This window comes from Ambystoma mexicanum, chromosome 11 (assembly GCF_040938575.1).
Source record: "Ambystoma mexicanum isolate Mex_15411 chromosome 11, UKY_AmexF1_1, whole genome shotgun sequence".
In the NCBI taxonomy this organism is placed as follows: Eukaryota; Metazoa; Chordata; class Amphibia; order Caudata; family Ambystomatidae; genus Ambystoma; species Ambystoma mexicanum.
Genome location: NC_090934.1, coordinates 888,930,241 through 888,951,214, shown reverse-complemented (window position 1 = coordinate 888,951,214; position 20,974 = coordinate 888,930,241). Strand labels below are relative to the sequence as shown.

At 42.3% G+C, this 20,974-nt stretch overlaps 1 protein-coding gene across 1 annotated transcript in view; it reads left to right on the top strand.

Moving 5' to 3' along the window:
- The window catches only part of LOC138503894 (mucin-5B-like), a 1,431,798-nt gene that overhangs the window by 1,231,280 nt on the left and 179,544 nt on the right, over positions 1 to 20,974 (top strand). The window contains exon 29 of the mRNA XM_069623965.1: positions 15,920 to 15,960. Within this exon, the coding sequence (XP_069480066.1) occupies positions 15,920 to 15,960 (41 nt within the window). The remainder of the gene's footprint in view (positions 1 to 15,919; positions 15,961 to 20,974) is intronic.

The window sequence follows — 20,974 nt, the reverse complement described above, 5'->3', positions numbered from 1 at the left end:
AAAGTGAGCAGTATCAACAGTTACACAAAGGACAACAATTACTATGGTTCAAACAAACACTGACTCAAGATTTCTGAGTGAAAGAATATACATTTACTTCAGTTGTACAACAATTCCCTAAGTGAAGTAGCAGAAAAATCACACTCTTAATATACTACACAACACCCAATGAATTCTGGACAATTTAGGCTCAAAATGAAGTGTGAGCAAAATGGCACTCCAGCAATTTAAAAGGGAGGGAAAGACAAGGTTGTACAAGATTAAGCAGCACCAACAAGTAAGTAGGCAGGGCAATCTATAAAAGGCTTACTACAATGAGTATCCAAATCAATAGGCCTGGGTCAATATTAATGGTTCAGAGTCTTTGCAGAGGATCACACATTTCAGAGTAGTTTGCGGTTAAGTCTTTGCCAAGAGTTCGAAACGAAGTTGGTCAGAGGAATAAATACTTAAGAGAGTAGAGAAGGACAAGCCCTCGGATTGGAGAAAGACTTCAAACACTTTCACCGCGGTCAGACAGAACGAACAACCAGATTAGAACAGTCCCTTAAATGAAGAAGAAGGCTGTTGCTGAGGCAGACCTTCCTGGCAGATCCTGCAGGCTCACGGTTCCTGAAGTGACTGTCGGACTGACACGAAGTAGGAATACTGGAGGGTCCTGCACTGCCCAGGGAAGAAACCAGCAGCAAAGCAAAGCAACGAATAAAGGTTCACTCCTTAAAACCCAAACAGGGTCCAGTCCTCCTGGCTATCCGGTTCACTGCAGCTGTGCACAGGAAATTCGAACAAGGCAGGGTGGCATTGCTTGGTGTTTGGCAAACTAGTTAGTCCCACCAGCTCAAGGGAAGAAGATTTCTTGCAGATCTTCTGTCATCGAAGTTTGGAGATTCAGAACTGCAGTAGGTCTTCACCGGGAGGTTCAGTCGTGGTAGTGGTCCTCTTCTTTCAGCTTCTCTTCAGTTCTCTCGATCCAGTGGCGGCTATGTCTTCCTAGTCCCAGAGACCTGCCTTTTATGCAGTTTTCCCCCATTCACACAGCCTGGCTGTCAATCACACAGCAGGGTGGCTGTCCGGGCAGGACAGCCACCTAACCAATCAAACCAGAGTGCGACTTGGATTTCCAAGGGAACCCTATGCAGGGGGCCTAAAACCCCTCCCTCACATCCAGTCCCCCCGGATTCTCAGGCGCCTAAGGAGGGCTTCTGTGCAGAACCCCACCTTAGGGCATCGAACAAAGGACCCAAACCTGGTAAAACACGAGAAAGACCTTTACCAAAAGAAATGGCGAATAAACTCAGCCGGAACCAAATACAAGTAAATGGGGTCCAGCAGATTTAAGTTCGAGGCTACAAAGATTGCCTAAAACAGTACTAAGGCTATTTAAATAAACCGCGGTAGGAAAAATATGTAAGATACCACTGCCACCAGCCAAATCTTAAAGAAATGGGAACAAAATAATGTTCTATGAAAGACAGACAAAAAGTGAAACCTATTAACCCTTTCCAGTACTCTACAGAAGATAGTTTGTACTGGTTCTGTGATTTTAAAAAGACTAATAAAGTCAATGGCAACTTTACATGTTCTGGGAGACAGTAGTCAGTCCCAGAAAATTGAGTTTAAAGTGGGAAGTCGGAAAAAGACAACCCTGTGTCACTGCACTAAAGGTGCTGTGTGACACACAGTAAAAAGATGATGCCTGTGGAGTAGGTGAGGCTCCACAGTCTATGAATACAAAAATGTAAAACACACAGCAAAACACATGTAAGAGTGGGAAAACAAGCTCACACTCTTACCGGTGGAAAAAGAAATCCTAGAAATCCAGCAAAGCTGCTGAGGGACTCAGTAGGTAAAGGAAATTAGCCATTCTGGAGAATTCTCCCTAACATTGATCGCAACATGTTTACTTTTGTTGCCAATGGAAAGTGACAACAAGGACTCCTTGGCTGAATAGAGCACTGCAGTAGCCCGGTTAATAGCGATGTGTGTATGATAGGAATTACGCTGCAGTATATCCAGGTAGCAGAATGGTTGCCACAGAAATTGATTGATGGGATGAAACCTCCCCCAATTAACTTCCCAGGACAACCTTGCGCACACTGTCGGAGCGCTCATATTTAAAACAAAATTCAATGCATTTAACAAATATTGAAAACAAATAGATTCAACTCCAGCATGGCAATATTACCGTAAACATTGACTATGAATTTCTCATCAATCTTCAGGTTCTGCATTTTTTGTAAATTTCAACATCCAAAGTTGGTTTCTCCACCCACTTAGAAAGAATTGACGGTGTACTGAATTAGGTTGAAGTGTTTATTTAAAGAAAACATAAGACATACAAACAAGATCAAATCAATAATAAAATTACCAAGGAATATAGAAAATCATTAGCACTGTGTATATGCACAGGAAAAATATTCCACACTAAGAATATTTGTTAGTAACTGTGCAGAGAAGATACCAAGTGATTGCGTGAGATGAATGACCCTAATTACTGCAAGTAAATTGAGACTTATAATGGTGATTTTTAGTGATCGGAATCACACCTGCAGGTAAATTGTGCTGAATCGTTTCACTGGCACTAAGGTATTTAAATGTGTGATTTAGACAGTCATTAAGGTGTAATCTGCCCATAGTCGAACCTGTAGAGAGAACAACCAGTTAGCCAACCTCCTCATTTTATAACGTGTCAGCTTCAAGTCTCAGGTTATATGGAGAGGGAAGGGCAAGTGAGGTTCTCAACACAAGATTTAAAGGAAAGGGGACTGCCCTCTTACTCCAAAGGTGTTTGCCAACAAGGTGCCCAGTGCTCCAAAATCCTCCAAATCCCAAAATCAGGTGGAAAGTGCTAACCAAATGCTCAGTCTTCCCAGTGTCACAATTCAAATGTGTCCAAAACATCTTACCTCCGCAAGGGGGCGTCTCTTCCCCTCCTGGTTTCTCTGGGGACAAGGTTGTTTGGCCCTCTGAACCACTCTGCCGAATTAGGAGTTTTCGTGGACACAGAACCAAGGCTCCAGTGCAGATATGTGTTTCTGAGGCTCTCCTGAATGCTCCTTCCTAGGGATCCACCCCAAGGTTTTTTTTTGTGGAATGCTGGATGTTGTCCGCAAGGCTGCCTATGAGTTCAAGTCTTACATCTGTGGCGGAGCCGGGGGTGGAGGAGGGGTGGTGCCCCCTCTCCTCTCACCCCCTGGTGTCTAGAGCACCGCCAGCCTCCTGCTGGTGCCCTATTAGCCACTCCTGCCACCAAAAGCTGCCCCCGCTACTGGCTTACAGTGTGCAGGAGTGCACCTTTGTGGGGTACAGCAGTGAAGTATGGTTTTGCTCACCTCGGTATCCTCTTAATCTGTTTCCACTATCTCTATGCTGCCCTTCCTTCTCCCCGCATTGTGGTGCCATTTTGTACTTCAGCATCCTCTACAATCTCCCATGGACCAACCAGTTCCTCTGGAACATCAATAGCAACTTCTCTCTCCTTCTTGGGTTTGCTTGGCTCTCTCCCTCCTTTAGAAAACCCAGGGACATCATTTCACCAAAATGCCTGGGGTAGCAGAAGTGAAAACACATGACCCTTGACGTTTGATGACATCTCGGGAAGTGATGTCACACAACATGTTACCCCTTGACAAAACAGGAAGTGGCATCACATAGCATTGTTCCAGTACACGAAGAAAAATATGGTTCTGATATCACTGTAATGTGATATGCATTTCATACAATAATGGATCATCATATGTAGCATTAATATCAGTGTATATTGCACCAACAACAATAAGGTAATAATGCACTGTCAACCAGCCGATGATGAACTGTTGCCGCTGGAACGGAAAACATTGTTTGAACAACCAATATAGTGAGAAACACTGAGCTCAATATATGCCCAGAACGAACAAGTTTAACAAAGCTTTTTACAGCCTGTAAACTCAGCTTCTGCCCAAAGAGAACACAGGAGTTGATTCCAGATTAGGATGCCCGGTGTCGCCAGGTTTTACCACCTGCTGACAGTAGACCTGCCATCCAAGTCTCTCGCAACTCTCAGGTGTTGCCGCGATTTTAATATAATTCTAGAGCAAAAATAGTCTGGAGGAAAGCGTCCCGTTGTCCAAGCAAATCTCAGTCTTTCTTGGAATAAGTTAAAAGACTTGCCCAATTAAACACTTATATGTGCTAGCAAAAGGTTTCTTGATGTAAGTAAGTAATACTTTATTTCGGTTTACACCATTTGCATAGTAAAAATATTTTAATACAAAACTAAATATAACTAAAAACACATTAAAAGACGAATTGTTAAAAGATACAAAATAATTTCTAGCCACCCATACTATTAATAAAATACAGAATTGAAAGATTCCTTTCCAAACGGTTAAAAGAGGTGATAATATACTTGCAAAAATGGTTTACAAAATAAACATCATGATGAGTTTGTCATACAAAATGGTGGAGGTGACTGCTACTTTAATCTCAGAAAGGGGCCAGTTTTGAATCTGACGTGATCAGCAGGCACAGAGTACAGAAATTGCAAGGGGCACATCTCACTGCGTGTGCCAATGTGTTTCTGCCCAGTGGTATTGCGTACCTCAGTCCATCCATACAAATATGCTCCATTCCACTTGGAAGATAGTAGCAGAGCCCTGTTTTATTCTTTGCAATGCATTGTGGGAAGTGAAGGCCTGTGTTTAGAATGGAGAAATCCAAGACTATCAGTGAAATAATGCACGTAAAAACACATGACTGGACCAACATCTCCCGATTGGAATGAAGCAGGTATGTCAACCATTCTGGGAGAGTCATACATGTAAAGCTCAAAATTTACTTCACAGAGACAAGAGTAGCTAGAAAGAGTGGCCCCTCCTCCATTTTGGATGGCAGACCTCCCCTTAGCAACCTAAAAATATATATGTAGAGAAGATTATCTCTCTCAGACATATGTACTAGCTCAACCTCAGCTGAAAATATGTTCTCTTGTTTTTCACTCTAAACACATGACCAACTAAACGACCAAGAAAACCGATCTTTCCCCCTAATAGAAAAAGAGAAGAGTTGACTGTCATTGACCTATGATTTGCTTCCTCAGAATAAATACAGCGTTTCTACATTTGGCTGGTTTAGGTTTGGCTTTTTAGGACTTGGCTGGGCATTTGCTGGGGACTGCCACAATGGCACTACCTTCCCAAAAGATGGTAATAGCTGGAAAATGATGTGACTACCTAGGCACATGATGTCAACTATTGGCTTTGCCAAAACTGCCAGGCGTAATGTTATTCCAGCTCATATGAACTATTGTCGTTACTGTGAGATTGCTACTGAAAAAGAAACGCTTCAACATCTGGTAATATCCTGTGGCAAGCTGTACAAATAGCGGGTTAAGTTCTTTTCAAACATGCTAAATTTGATCATCGAATTAGATGAAAATCAGATCTGGAGTATATTAATTTCAAACACAAAATTTTCTGTGATAAAAGCTCTAGTGCAGTTTCTAGAAACTATTCTGCCTAGTGAAATAAAGCCGTAATGACATCCTAGAGCTAATTGAAAAATGTCACTATCTAAAAGCTTTTCTGTTATTGTTTATATTAATGCTCTCATTTTGTGTTTAATTTACTTATTGTAAAATTCTCAATATTTTGTATTGTTTTTAAATATTATTGTGATAATTGTAATTGTAATGTGAAATAATTGTTTTGATTTTTGAAAAGTTGCTTTAATCAGCTATATCAAAATAAAAAAAAATAAAATATAAGAAACTTGTTTTAAACGGACTTAAGTTCAAAAACAACAGAAAGAAGGGCACACATTACTTATTAATCAAGTGGCCAAAGGTTAAATCGTGTTTTATTATGACAGGGGCTCATTTACAGCTGCAATTAAGCTGTTAACTCCCAGAAGACCTCTGGCCGGAGGATACAGCTACTGTATAATAGAGCTAGCTCAACGAGATCCTAGGAGGGTTAGTGTTGGGTGGGCAGGGGCTGGTAGTCCATAGGAAAGACCCTAATATTTTGCATTGTCTTGGCTGGTAATGAGTGGGTAAATACCCAAAGAACATCCACAAGCTATTTGACCCTCCTCACATCCCATTTCCCTCCCTCTTTTCTGTACTCTATTCCAATTCTTTCAGCTTGAAGGCAGTGCTAGGGCAGTGGTAGACTACCACCTTTTGGCCTAAGTGAATGTGTTCCCAAACAAGATCAATGCGAGAAAGATTTCTACAGTTTTCATATGTATCATTTGGCTACACATATGTAATATGATGATATGCAGATGTGTTACAGAGTAACTTGCTACTATTTATTTTAAATACATCTTGTTATATTGATGTTAATTTGTTACATTAATTATAGTTCATCATGACATGGTTCTATGGAATAAAACACATTATGAAATACATTCTATGGCAATGATAAAAGGCACATCATTGTATACCTTTCACTTCCATCTTTCATGTGGGATTTTTGTCATCATTCTGGCTATGTGATTTGTGAGCTGTAAACTAATGCACCTATTTTCTATTGCACAACTCACGGCAGCATTTGCTTGGCAGATGTTGCCAATGGCTTGCATTGGCACGGTCTATCTCTAGAGACATCTGGGCAAGTTGGTACTGTATTAGGCCATGCTAACCCATGGACACATATTCCCTAGACTCTTGCCACTCAATCCTAGAACTCTGATCCTCAGTTTCTTTGTCAGCCTTTGAAATTCTCACTGTAAGTTGTGCATGCTTCTTTTTTTTACTCGTCTTTTGATTTGCCGGTAAGAAGTGTCCCTTGCACTTTGCTCCAATCCCTGACATACATCCCAGAGCGCATGTCCCAGGTGTCGGCACTAGCCTACAAGAAGACTTCTGGCAATGGTAGGGTAGTCTCACTGCATGCTTGGAGATATTACCCTCTATTGTTTTCCCTGTGCCAAATTGATGGCACCCCCATAAATAGCTCGGTGCTGTACTTGTAGGTGCTTCAAAGCTATCTTGGAAGAATCTGACAACAGGTATGCCACTTATGATCTGGAGACACTCCCACACCAATAGAACAAGCTCAGTAGCATAACATACCTTTGGGGTTTATTGGTCAATTCATCACTACCATGCTAGATGCTACCATTCTATTAAATATTAAACCCTTCCAATGGCATAACAGCATATGATAAATACATTGGAGAAGCATTGGACTCATTGCGAAGTAAATGCCCACAGACACTTTAAAAAAAGAAAAAGAACACTTTTATTCACCTGGGTGTTAGGGAGAATTCTCAGAAATGTGCTAATTGTCCTTACCTTTTGAGACCCCCAGCAACTTTACTGGATTTCTAGGACTTTAATTTTCACCTGAAAAGAGTGTGAGCCATTTTTTCCAATCTTTCATGTATTTTGATGTGCGTTTTACTTTTGTGTTCTTTGGATGTGGACTTTTAGACAACTCCATAGACATCCTCTTTTTCTTGTGTGTCACACAGCACCCTCAGTGCAGTGGCACAGGGATGTCTTTCAGACTTCCCAAGGTTTAAATACTTTCTTTGGGACTGACTACTGTCTCCCAGTGAATATAAAGTTAAATTGACTTTACTAGTCTTTTTAAATTAGCTAGATCCAGCACAAATACATAGTATTCCCTATGCCTAGAAAACTCACGTAGCCCTCAAAAGATACCCTTTCCTCTTAGAATGGCTGTTGACAGTGGTAATACCATTATTTTCCCGACCGCCACCTGTTTAAATGCTCCGGTAGCTAAAATCCACCGGAGCCATGTTTTTCAAGATGGCGTCTGAGCCCCCTCTGTAAAAACTGGTTCCAACTGACTTTTTTTCACCATTTCTTTTTGGAAAGGTCCTTCTAGTGTATGTCTCTGTGTGCCAAACCAAGTTTGGTGCCTTTGTTCATTGGCCTTTGGCGGGCTTCAGTGTTGAAGCCCTCCTCTGGCGCCTGAGTGTCTGGGGTTGACAGGACGTGAGGCAGGTGCCCGAATGTCCCTGTGCTTAGTGTCCTAGGAGACCTGAATGCACTCTGGCGTGATTGGATGGCTGACTGTCCAGCAAGGACAGCCACCCTGCTGGGTGAGTGACAGCTAGGCTAGAATGAATGGGAGAAAACTGTTTGAAAGCATGTCTCTGGGACTTGGAAGGCAGAGTCGACCAATGGAATGAAAGAACCAAAGACGAATTGAAGGAAGACGACTGCTGCAACTCCTGGACCGTTGGTTTGCCCGGTGAAGCCCTGCTGCAGGTCCGAATTGCCTGTAACTCCCTCGACAGAGAAGCCCTTCAAGGAGGACTAACCCTTGAGCTGTTGGGAACAACCAACTCACAAGCCACCTGGAAACCATCTCCATACTGGTCGAACTTTCATCAGAGTGCTGCTGAAAACCGGATAGCCAGTGAGATGGATACCAGGTTATGCACTTTAAGGCACTCACACCTTAAACCGACATTTTTCCAAGCTGGCGGCTTCTTCCCTGTGCGGTGCAGGAACCTCCCAACGTCCTCCCTCTAGTCCCATGACTGAGGCTCAGCAACAGCGAGATCTGCAGGAACTGCCAGGAACAACTGCCTCAGCTACAGCTTTTCTTTATCCATAAGGTACTGTGCAAGTGCGGTAGAGAAGTCCTCTTTGCCGTGGTGAAAGTTTGTGAAACTTTCCCAACTTTGGAGTCCTGTTTGCTCGTAATCTGACATATACTCAGCCTTTCATCCTTCCGAGGTCGATAAATGAGCACCACACACCGTGGGTAATAATAAGCAGCGCTATATAAATGCAAAATTATTATTATTATTATTATTATTGTTATTATTATAACTCTTTTCCTTGCAAACTACTTCCAAGAACATTGGCAAAGACTTAACCGTTTACTACCAGAACTGTGCTACCATATTCAAGACACTGAACCATTGACTTTGGCCCAGGCCTATTGAATTGAATTGCCTCTTGTAGTAAACTGAAACTATTTGCCCTGCCTATGAAAGTAGCTGTGTTTTGATTCTTATAACCTTTGTCTTTCTACCACTTTTGAAAGTTACTGAAGTGCCATTTTGCTCCCACTTCAGGGGAGCCTAACTTGTTCAGAAACCTATTGGTTGAGTACTGTAGTGTATTATTGTGTGATATTGAGCTGCTTTTTACTAGTGGAATGTTTTCTAACTAAATGTGTAAATAAATGTATATTCCTTTACCAAGAAACCTTGAGTAAGTGTTTGTTTGAACTACTGTGATTGCAAGTCCTTTGTGTAACATCTTGTACTGCTCACATCCCTCTTGAGAGACGTCTGGCTGCTCAGACACTGCTACCAAATAACTGTGTAGTACAGGCTTGTACCAAAGGTGAGATTGTGCTTACACCTGTAGTCTTAATTGTGTGTAGTGTTCCCAAAGGGTACTGCATATAATTCTGCCTAACACTGGGGTAGCAAGGGAGACAACAGGGGTAGCAATGGAGCCAGCAGGGGTCGCAGCTGCGACCCTAGCATCCCCCACATGACATTCCTGAGTTAACCACTCTTACTTTCACACTTCTCATGCAACCCATATTCAGCAATTATGGTTCGGCCCCCTAAGCCTCAAACTAATCCAGGTGTTAGAAAAAGCAAGCACTACCCTTATTCGCAACCCCGTCACAGATGCAGACCCTAAGGAAAAGCCCCAACCAGCGGGAGTAGAGAACAGAGTATAAAAGCCAGAAGCCATAATTGCTGAATATGGGTTGTGGCTGGTGATTGGAGGACTTTGCAGAATGTTACAGTGATAGAAAAGAGCAGGAACGGATGGGAGCGGTGTTCCACTGCTTTTATTTTTTTCTATTCACCATTCCTCTACTTTTACAACCATATTCAACACTCTATATAAGGATATGTCCATTCATGTCCCTGTGCAAGTGTGAAGTTGTAATAGGAGCCTTAGTTACTAGTCACTTAGACTATTGCAATGCCCCGACTGCAACACCTTGTCACAAGTTGCACAATGCTTCTGCCTACCCCGAGATCACAGTTACTCCTTTTTCTGTACACTTCTACCACTGAAATGTTAAAAAGGCAGTGGAGTAGTGGAGACTACTGGAGGCAAGATGTGTGGAGAGGGAGGCAGGAAGAAGTGAGTAGCTGGAAGAGGTGTTAGCAGGGAGAGATTAAGAGCTGGTGAAAGTGGTGGTGTCATAATGTGATGGCGAGAGTTTGGAGGATGAGGAGGTAACATCAGGAAGAGGTGCTAAGAGCTTGGGCAAGGTTACATCAAGAGGAGCCAGTGGAGATCAGAAAAAGCTGAGAAAGCATGACTCTGTACAGTTGACCAATGAGCAGTGACCCCCTGGAGTGACAGGCTGAGAGACTTGTGTTTTTGTTGTCAATATAACTATTTTGTTTGGGTTTTTCTGGTCATTGTGAGAAATAAAAGACGGAAATCATACTTCCAGAGTACAGTCATTTGTGGTTCCACTCGGCTACTGTGACATAGAACTGTGCAATTTTGCAAAGATGGTTATTGAAGTCTTGTCCATCATAAACTTGAAAGTGCAGTGCACTGTGCCCAGGGCCTGTATTCCCCCAAGATCCATCCCAGGTTTGGCATGCTCAGATTGGTACATCGCTGACAATGTGGACATTCCCGGAAAGGTGAAAGTACTGGTATGTACCAGACTGAGGAAATCGCTTCTAAAACCACATGTGGTGCATTGCCATACATCTGGACAGGTTAACAGGTATGAGGCAGATTTAGGGGCTGGTATTAAGTGAACTTTCAGTGAACAGTTAAAGTCATCCCTTCATTCATGGCTCTGTGAACCTTCTGGTGAACAGGGAAAACCCTGTTGCCCAAAACATTTTCAAACAGTACATTACCTTTTCAACTGGGGGAGACCACAGAGATGGGCAAAACCTATAGAGGAACAAGCAGGTTTTGGTTCCTCTTATCTTTTTGGGACAACTGATGAGTCACTAAGGGAGGGACCAGATCCCAAGTCCCCTCCCTCCCCTCAGGCTTCTTCTAGTGAATGTGAAGATCCCAGCTCTAGGAAGATTTATTTGGCACAGCACAATGATCCCTGCTTGAGCTCAGACTGTACCCAAACCACCTATAATTGCTGGTGAGCATTGAGCTTCTCTACAGGGTCCTGATCAACAAACCTATTACAAGTCCCTCACCAGATCCTAATGGTGGTCATGGACTTGGGCTGCTCCCACCTTTCCCTGGAACACAAGGGGAATACCAAGATCCAAAATAATTCTCTCAGCAGGTTCTTGTGGCTTGGTATATATCAAAATATTCAGATATTCTGCCCAGAGTGTGTCGTACACCAGAAGAACTCTCTCCACAATGTAAGTATGGCCCCTCCCTAGAATTCTTTTCCATTATTGAAGAACCATTTTCCAGGATAGTCAGGGAAGTGATGGGATCTCTCACTCCATCCAAATCAAGGAGCCATTTGATTCAAGTAAACAAAACCAAAATTTCAGGGTGAGAGGTCACACCAATCCTACATGTTGACACATATGACAGTCACTAGTAATACATTTATGTTTCGGCCTAGAAAAGAGCTATATGATGCAGCTTTGTTGGCAGGCCTTCATCAGGACGTGTGATGGAGTGCGTGGTAGTCCTGGGTTCTCTATCGGAGGCTTATCCAGTACAGGGATAAGTGAAAGTATCCATCATGGGTATAGATATCTGGATGGCAATAAATGAGCCAATGAGGGAACAAAAATGTACCTGAGGCGGTAAGTGGTGTCATCTCTAGTGGAAATGGTGGAGACACCCACTGTGCATAACGGCTGCTAACCCAGGCTGTCCATATGTGACAAAACTTGCAAAAATGTCCTTCCGCGTTCGTCTGGGGCTGCGCTACACGGCGTCTCCAAAGACAAGAGCTGCCGAGAAAGTGACTTTGTCACTCTTGTCTAACATTGAATCTAGCCATTTGATTCAAGTCATCCTTGATTATGCCACACCATTTCTTGAGGCAATTCCCATGAGAAGTAACACAGCTCAGATCAAGATTAAGCATTTCATACCATGACTTTCTGAATTTCTTGGGTAAGGTTTCTTAAGGAGATCTTTAGTGGCCATGGAACTCCCTTCATTGTCTGAGCCCTGAATGGATTGAAAAAGCCCTTGCAGGTAAACACCCTCAGCAGGTTGATCTTTTTGACTGGATTTTTGACAACTTAGACATAATCAAATAGAACAAGTTATTTCTCTGTTGCTTGTTTTCCAGCAGGAAAAAGCACACCTCAGGAATCAACTGGGTTCTCCCTTTTTGAATTGGTCTATGACTAGGAATCCTATGGTGTCAAGGATATCCTAAAGGAAGGCCAGGAAGAAGGCAGCAACTATTAAGGCCATACCAGAGAATTAATCTATGCCACCCAGTAAAAAAACAAACACCTATATGACTGGAGAGCATAGCATAGGTGCTTCAGGGTGGGGGACACAGTGCTTATTCTGTTATGCACCTCTGAGAACAAACTCATCGGCATTTGGTAACGACCATATGAAATTGTTCAAGTACTGAATGATCACAATACGTGATCACAATAAGAGTGCAGTAAGGAGTCTGACAAAAGGCCAGTCAACAGTACCATGTGAACTGGCTAAAGGTGTGGCAGAAACCAACCAAACCCTTTTTGATGGCCCAACTTATGCTAAACAACAAGAGTCTACATCCCTGATAGAACTGTTTCCAGAATACCTACTGGGGGAATAAAAAGATAATCTCTGTTCATCGCTTTAAAAAGTTCCTTTATTTATTTCTGTGATCGACCAGTTCCTCCAGTGAACTGATACTCTCCCAGGGAAGTCTGTCCAACTTCGGCTGTATCCTCTGCCAAAACCATGAAGAAAGTCTAAAGAGGTGGCGGTCCAACAGATGCTCCATGTTGAGGGAATCAAGCCATTACAAGGCCATTGGTTGTCGCCAATTGTTTTGGTGTCCAAACATGGCATTTCTGAATCAGCTTCTGTAAGGTTAATGAGATATCCAAGTTCGATGACAACCATACACCAAAAGCAGATGAGATGATCAAATGGGATCGGCCTAGAAAACAACATCTTTACAGTCAACTTCATAAAGGGCTATTGTCGGATACTGTTCGCCCCTGAGGACCAAGAGAACACAGTCCTTGTCACGCTGATGGGTCTATGTCACTTCATAGTGTTACAATTTGGCTACAGCCACATCAAGCATAATTGGGTCCATACCTTGATGGACATCTCCATTTACAGCCAAACCTGGGCAGATCACCTGAAGCACCCCTACTTGGTTGCTCACTGTTTACCGAAGATAGGTATTACCACTAACACAGATAAGTGTGATCTCTTCTTCTCCTCAGTAAAATATCTAGTTTTCTAAGTGGGTATCAAAAGAATGGTCCAACCACAAGTCAAGAGCAGCCAGAAAATTCCCATCCCTAACAAACTAGACTAAAAAGGAGTCACGCTAATTATTGTGCCTCAGTGGCTATTAGAGGTTCTTCATACTAAATCTTTACACCATAGTTGACTCCCTAATGGATCTGAGCAGATCCAATTCATTGAAGTGCCCAAGAAGGCTTTAATTAAGTTAAAGTGTGCCTAATATCATTGCGTTGGCTCATCATGCGTCTTTTTGCAGTACCATCTATACTCCAGACCGATTCGTCATTGGTCCGACTCAGAATAGTGTTCTCCCAAGTTAAGAATGGGGTACAAAAACCCCTTTTATTTATTTAGCAGCAGGAAGCACCAGTCCAAACCAAAGAATTATGCAACCATAGATCTAGATTAGCCAGCTATCTTTTTGGCCAAAGAGACCATAAAGTCTACTTGACGGGGTGGAAGTTCATGCTTGTCACTGCCTATGCCCCTTTCACTTGTCTATCCAGGGCCAAAGATACCAACCAAAAGGGTCATGAAGTGATTCCTGTGTCTACAGTCATACACCTTCTTGGTGATCTTCTGAGAAGCCTACCAATAGACCAATGGAAATTACCTCATCAGGCATCTAGTTGATGAGTCAACCACGGACATATGAAAAGAAGGGTGGCTATGGGACAAATACCCTTGCCTTCCTTAGTGGCCACACACAGAGTGGTTCCAGAGTCTGAGTGCCACCCTTACCTAATGGATAATGGACTTGGGGGTGTTGAATGCTGATGATCCCTGGGTCATTCTCTATGAGGTCCTGTTGGGCAGGAAGGGACCATCACATCACCCCCAAAATTACCAGAGTCTGAGCACTGGTGACCCCATCCCCTGATTCACTGCGAACCCTACTGCCCCAACGAGGAAACTGTATCACAAACCTTTAAGTGAAAGGCTTTTAAAAAAACAAACATCAGAATATGCCCAGAAACATCAACAATCACACAAAAGTATGGAGGAGACGTGTCAGCTGGAAACACTTTGCCGCAGTGAACCCAAAATCTCATGGCTGAATTATGATCAAAAGACATAATCAAAAGAAGACGTTTATTCAATTTCCACTCACAGGTGCAACCGTGGGGTGGAGGGAGCAGAGTATAAAAGCCAGCCTCCACAGTTGCTTGATTTGGGCTGTTGGAGCATGTTGTGGCCTTCGACTGGAGGACTTTAGACAATGTTAAAAGGACAGTGCAGGACAGGAAACTGCTGGAGGTTCCAGGGGGAGAAGGAGTTACGTGGCTGATGAGTAGGAGGTGACAAGCTGAAGGAGGTATTGGTGTTAGGAGGAGGAGGGAGGAGTTAGAGGTCATAGTGTCAGGTGCTGGTGTTGAGATTTGGGTGGACGAGGAAGTTGTCAGAGTTAAGAGGAGGCAGTTTTAAGAGCGAGAGGCAAAGCGTTGGAGGAGGTGGTGATATCAGGAGGAAGTGGTGAGAGTATGAAACATGAGAAGGTAACATCTCGGTGCAATGGTGAAAGTTTGACGGGGACAGTAACATTAGCAGGGGGTGCTTAGAGTTTGGAGGAAGTAACAACTGGAGAGCATTGGATGGTGGCAACCAGGAGAAGAGGCAAACTCAAAAGCAAGAGCTAGAAGTTAAGTGGAGGCCAATATTGCCAAAGGAAGCTTGAAGAGGCGGGAGGAGACATACGATTGAGGCAAGAAGAACATAGCAGTAATGGAACCTAGAAGCCAGAGGGGTGCTGCCTAAAATGTGGAGAAGGGGTATGGGGACTGGATTGCGGTGGTGGAAACTCCTGGTGTCCACCACTCAATAGAATCAATTGCTACTTAAAGTAGGTGGAGATGACACAGAGGTAAAGCAAAGGGGCCCCACAAGGAGCCAACCGGAATGTTAAGTTGGTGGATATTCTTTTGGTAGGTAGCCATGGATATGGAATTTGGAAAAGCCTGCATCTAGATAGTTGACAACTTTACATATTAGCACCATGGCTGATTAGATGGTGTGGAACGCATGTAGAATCTGTCAGTAACCATCCTCATTCTCTGTGGCCATCTTTGACTCTCTGTCGGTTGTCCACCATATTTTCACTATTGCCACAACTCCTGAGCAGCAGCACCCCCAACCCTTCCACCTCCTAGTCCTCCCCCTTACCCCACGGAGTGTCACTTCCATCTACCAACCCAGCCCTGTGTTTGCCTCCATCATCTCCTTGCTCCCTGAGTCTAGCTCCTGCATCGGCCCATCGAAATAGTAAATGGACTGAGTCACTTTACTATTTCAACCCTTGCTAACTTTGCTTTTTTCTTTTATTTAAAGGAACATGCACACATCCAATCAACGGGGTGTGGATCTCCGATAAGAAAGCCAATTAGCAATCCATCATGGGGATAACACTTTTGCTTGGACCTACTTTATTATCAGACTGGCAGGCCATTACTGGCCCTGTCAACCCCCAACGCGAGGGTTATTGCTATATTCCTGAACCATTGTAGTGATATATAACTGAGTGTTTCATTTAGGTAATTGCTTTTTGTATACAATCTTATGTTGCAAATATTTCTCCTATTCCCACAGCCCAGAAACATGTTTGTATGCACGATGGCATTGAATATCAGGTAAGATTTCCATTACAACACTGAAGCAGATGGGGTTTTGTTTTGGACCTTCCTAACTGTGGTATATGTGGTTTTCTGCTCGCTACCACCTAAATGAGCCTGTGATGCTACCACCCAAACCATGCTTTTCTGGTGCCTTACCTGCCCTCTCCTGATGTTTAAACACTTGATATTATGTTTATGCTGTTGCGCCTTGAAACACATTGTGTATAAGCTATTATAGAAACCCAATAAATCAATAAAATTCCTGCAATCTTCAAAGGGTGAGGGACATTAAAGTACTGATTAATCATACTTCATCATGTCATGCTGATGCCCTGTCTTACCACAATTAGTAGTAGTCAAGCACTATTTATTCGGATCAGAATGTCCTTATCGATCAAACATCACAGATAAAAACAACATATTAATAAAAACAAATAAAACCTTCATATTACATAATACCATTCTGACGATAGAAAATATGAATAGTTACAATGTAATAAATACATCAATAAAAAAGTGATTTTAAGTGACTGTCTAGGCTTCTGAGTAGTGGGCTTGTGGCATAACGCTTCCTTGCCTTTTCTGATCTAATCTGTATGAAAAGAGGTGAGTTCAGTTAGATCTTAGTTTCTTATACATAATTAGAATTGCAATGCTGTCTCTTCAGTCCCCTTGTTACATAAACCTAAAGTAACTAACTAGCTAGCAAGAGTGCCCACTTAGCAACAGGTGAGCCAGTGGTAATTGCATGAACTGTAATTTAGTGTATACATCCCTGGCCTTAGGCTCAGCAATGATATCCGAGTAATGCTCAAATCTCTGAAATAGTTTTGTCTCAAGGTAGATACCTGCAGTACTTTTGCTCAATGTGCACAAGTTTCTCAGGGTCCGCTGGTGAAATGTGTCCTTCAACGTTGCCCAGACACCATTAGAGGTATTATGTGGTTTGCCAAACAAATCTTGAAATTCAGATTTTGGAGAAAGGATCCAAGATACATCCACGAATCCTCCAAAGATAAATAATGAACCGATTCAAACCCTAATATATGCTGATGACATCATCGTTATGGATAAAACTGACAGGCTTACAAAAGACTTTAGATAAAGTCGAAAAATTCATGAGGGAAAATAAGCTGCAAATAAACACCAATAAAACCAAGCTAATGAAACTCTTGAGTCAAAAAAATAAGAATCAAAAAAACTTAAAGTTACATTTAGAAGGTAAACCAAATCAAGCAATCAAGTCAATTAAATATCTAGGTTCAATGATAAATCCCTCTCCAAATGAAAAAGAATGGAAAGATCTCATTGGGAAAAAAGCAAGATCTCTTGCCCGACAAGGTCGCTTCTTCCACTTTAAGTTTGGAACATATTCAATAAAATCAACAGTTGCCTTATATAAACAAAAATGTGGTTCCTATTCTCATTTACCCCAGTGAAACAATGATCAGTCAGCAAATAATAAAGTTGCCCCTTTACGAGGCTATATTCTGGAGGAAAACATTAGCTCTTTCTACAATTTTTCCTATGCCAAGAATCCGCTTTGAATTAGCCCTTCAATCACTACAATCTATAGTTCTTTGAAAACAAATGGATCTCTATAGAAAAATAATTTGTCAAGACCTAATTCCATCACTTGACATACTCAAAGAAAAGAAACATGCCTTAAATGTCACAGCTCTTTACCATTGGACTTCTGAGATCAGGCGAAGAATGCAAGATGAAGAGATTACTGAAGACATTTTACTAAATAGACCACAATACGGAAAGCGCAAAATTCTGAGAAATGATTGTATCAAAACAATTGCTGAAAAAACAAAATATAAACGCCATCTAAAATGTGAAATAGAAGCAAGGGCTCTTCATGAACTCCCGGCCTATTTAGCTTGTTTTCCGGACCGCACTATTCGGGATCTGTTTTTGAACTTTCGTCTAAACATCCTACCGACCCGCGACTACTTAACAGTGATAAAAAAATCAGAAAATAAGACCTCTGACTGTTGATTCTGTAAGGCGGAGAACGTTTGTGAAACACTTTTCTATCTAATCATGGTTTGTCCGGCTCTAAAAGAAAAAAGAGATTTGCACAAAGACTTTTTTCGAATATCTCAAAAACAAATGAATACACAAGAGAGATGGGATCACCTACTAAGAGGACATGATAAACATCTAATTATGACAGTTATGAAATTTTGGATAGCGATTCTCAATGACAGTAAACTGCATGATTCTCAAACTTAGTTGCAAAATTTTACTTTAGACATGTTATTCAAGTGCTAAATGAAAAGTTTGTAAAACCAAACATATCATTTTAAATAAAAAGAATTAAATTAAAAAAAAGAAATTGTAAGGTGTTAGGGAGAATTCTCAAAAAGGTGCAAATTCCCTTCACCTTAGAGACCCCCAGCAACTTTGCTGGATTTTGAGAACTTGATTTTTTTTTACCTGGAAAGAGTGTGAGCCTTTTTTCCCACTCTTTCATGTGTTTTGATATGTGTTTTATATTTGTGTTCTTTGAATATGGGGTTTTAGATAACTCCATAAGCATCATCTTTTCATGGGTGTTACAAGGCACCTTCAGTGCAGTCACACAGGGATGTCATTTTGACTTCCCAAAGGTCTTAAATACCTTCTCTGGGGTAAACTTCTGTTTTCCAGAGAATGGAAAGTGAAATTGACTTTTCTAGTCGTTCCAAATTCATAGACCCAGCACACACCATCTTACAATAGAGTCCTGGAGGGGTTACATAGTATCCCCTGTGTCTAAATACTCATGTAGCAGTCAAATGCTACCCTTTCCTATTGAAATGGCTGGTGGCAGTGGTTTTACAATGAACTACCATGATTTTTCCCGACCACGAACACCGGTAGCTAAAAATCACGAGAGCCATGTTTTAAAAGATGGCGCCTTAAGCCCCTTTGTTTAAATAGGTCCCGGTATTCTTTTTTCGCTGTCTCTTTTTGGAAAGGTCCTTCTAGTTTTTGTCTCTGCGCGCCAAACCAGGTTTGGTCCCTTTGTTCGTGTCTCTTTGGTGGGCTTCAGGAGTGAAGACCGCCTCTGGTGTCTGAGTGTCTGCGGTGGGCAGGAAGTGAAGGAGGTACCCGAAGCTCCCTGTGCTTAGTCTCCTAGGGGACCCAAAAGCACCCTGGCTTGTTTGGCTGGCTGACTGTCCAGCAAGGACAGCCACCCTGCTGGGTGAGTGACAGCTAGGCTGGAATGAAAGGGAGAGAACTGTTTAAAAGGCGAGTCTCTTAGACTGGAAAACAGAGTCGACCACTGGAACGAAAGAACCAAAGACGAGCTGGAAGAGGACGGCTGCTGCAACTCCTGGACCGTTGGTTTGCCCGGTGAAGCCCTGCTAATGGTCCGAATTGCCAAACTCCTTTTGACAGAGAAGCTCCTTCAAGGACAGCTTCTTCCTTTGAGTTGGTGGGACCAATCAACTCATAAGCCACCTGGATACCATTCTCAAGACTGGTTAGGATTAACCAGGGAGAGGGACACCAGCTTGTGTGCTTGAATCTACAGCTACTGGAACTGAAGTGACTCCATCTTGTTTGCTTTTTGGACGATCCCGTGCAGTGCAGGAGTCCCTGATGTCCTCCCTCTTGTCCCCGCGACTGAGGCTCAGGAACAGTGAAATCTGCAGGAACCAACGACTTCAGCAGCATTTGTTTCTTCATACTAAGGTACTGTGCCAACCCGATTGAGAGAACGCCACTCTCACAGTGAAAGTTCATAAAACTTTCTCAAATGGCAGGCCTAATCAGATTGTGACCCAACATATGATTCTTTTTTGCCTAAACTACTTCTCATAACTTTTGCAAATACTTTATCTGCTCTATCCTATCCCAGACACTAGTCCATTGACTTTGGCCTAGTCCTATTGAACTGAATGGAGTCCTCTGGTGAAATGAAACTGTTTGCACTGCCTAAGAAAGTATTTGTGATCTATTCTGCTAACTTGTGCCTTTTACTCACATTCAAAATAACTGAAATTTGTGTGGACATGCTCAAAGGAAGGGAAATTGTGAAATACAGATTGACTACCCCTCTCTTTTAGTCTTGTATGGATCCCAGGTCAGGAATCAGAGCAACCTGTGTATTACATTGACTAGGTTATCGCTTAGTTGAGAGAAATTGCGCAACAACTGCAATTTTATTACAAAATATGTATCTTTTTAATAGTCATAAAAATATCTTAAAAAACATTTCGGACATGATTATCAATCATTCCATTCATTCGTCATACATACATTCTAACAGGGGAGTTCTACAACTGAGGAAAAGGCGATGTTAAGGCCATGCTTGACAGTATCACCCTATGCCTCTTTTTCACAAACTTTTTCTTGCTGTTTTCTTGCTGTTCCTTATTTCACACACGCGAACACTGGGCATGTACAAGTTCTTTAAAAGGGAGAAAAAAGAAATTAGGTGAGTTCTTTTTACCACACTACAAGTCCCACCAGCCCCTCATACACGTAGAAACACGTAGTGATATCACGAGATGGCTCACGCAAATCACGTGATTTCATTTAAACCAGTTTTTTCTCTAGAACGAGCGTTCTCGTCTACTCGCAGAGACAGGCTCCCTTTCCAGTGCACGGACGGAGCAGAAAAAGGTAAGCGAGGTTAATGCCTCGTGCCTCGAGAGGGGTAAAAATGCATAACCACACTTGTTTGTTATTGTATTGTCACGGAGCACGAGGAATATATACCCTTCACGTAATACCGTTGAACAAGAAGCGTTTTCCTTTAAAAACACCCCAGGGTCTGCCCTTCGTTACCAATGTTAAAGCTGGCTTATTGGCGGCCCTATGTAGGAGGGAGGAGCATAATCAAACTGTTTTGCATTATCAAAGTTAAAGCCGGCTTACTGGCGGCTGGATTCAGGATGCAAGAGCATAATCAAACGTTTTCAAGGCATTTTGCCAGAACGGGCTCATAACAATGCGAATTTTGTCAGCTCTTTTGTTCTTTTGTCTTCATTCACAATAAGCGGCTATATTAAACCATATAAGAGCATGA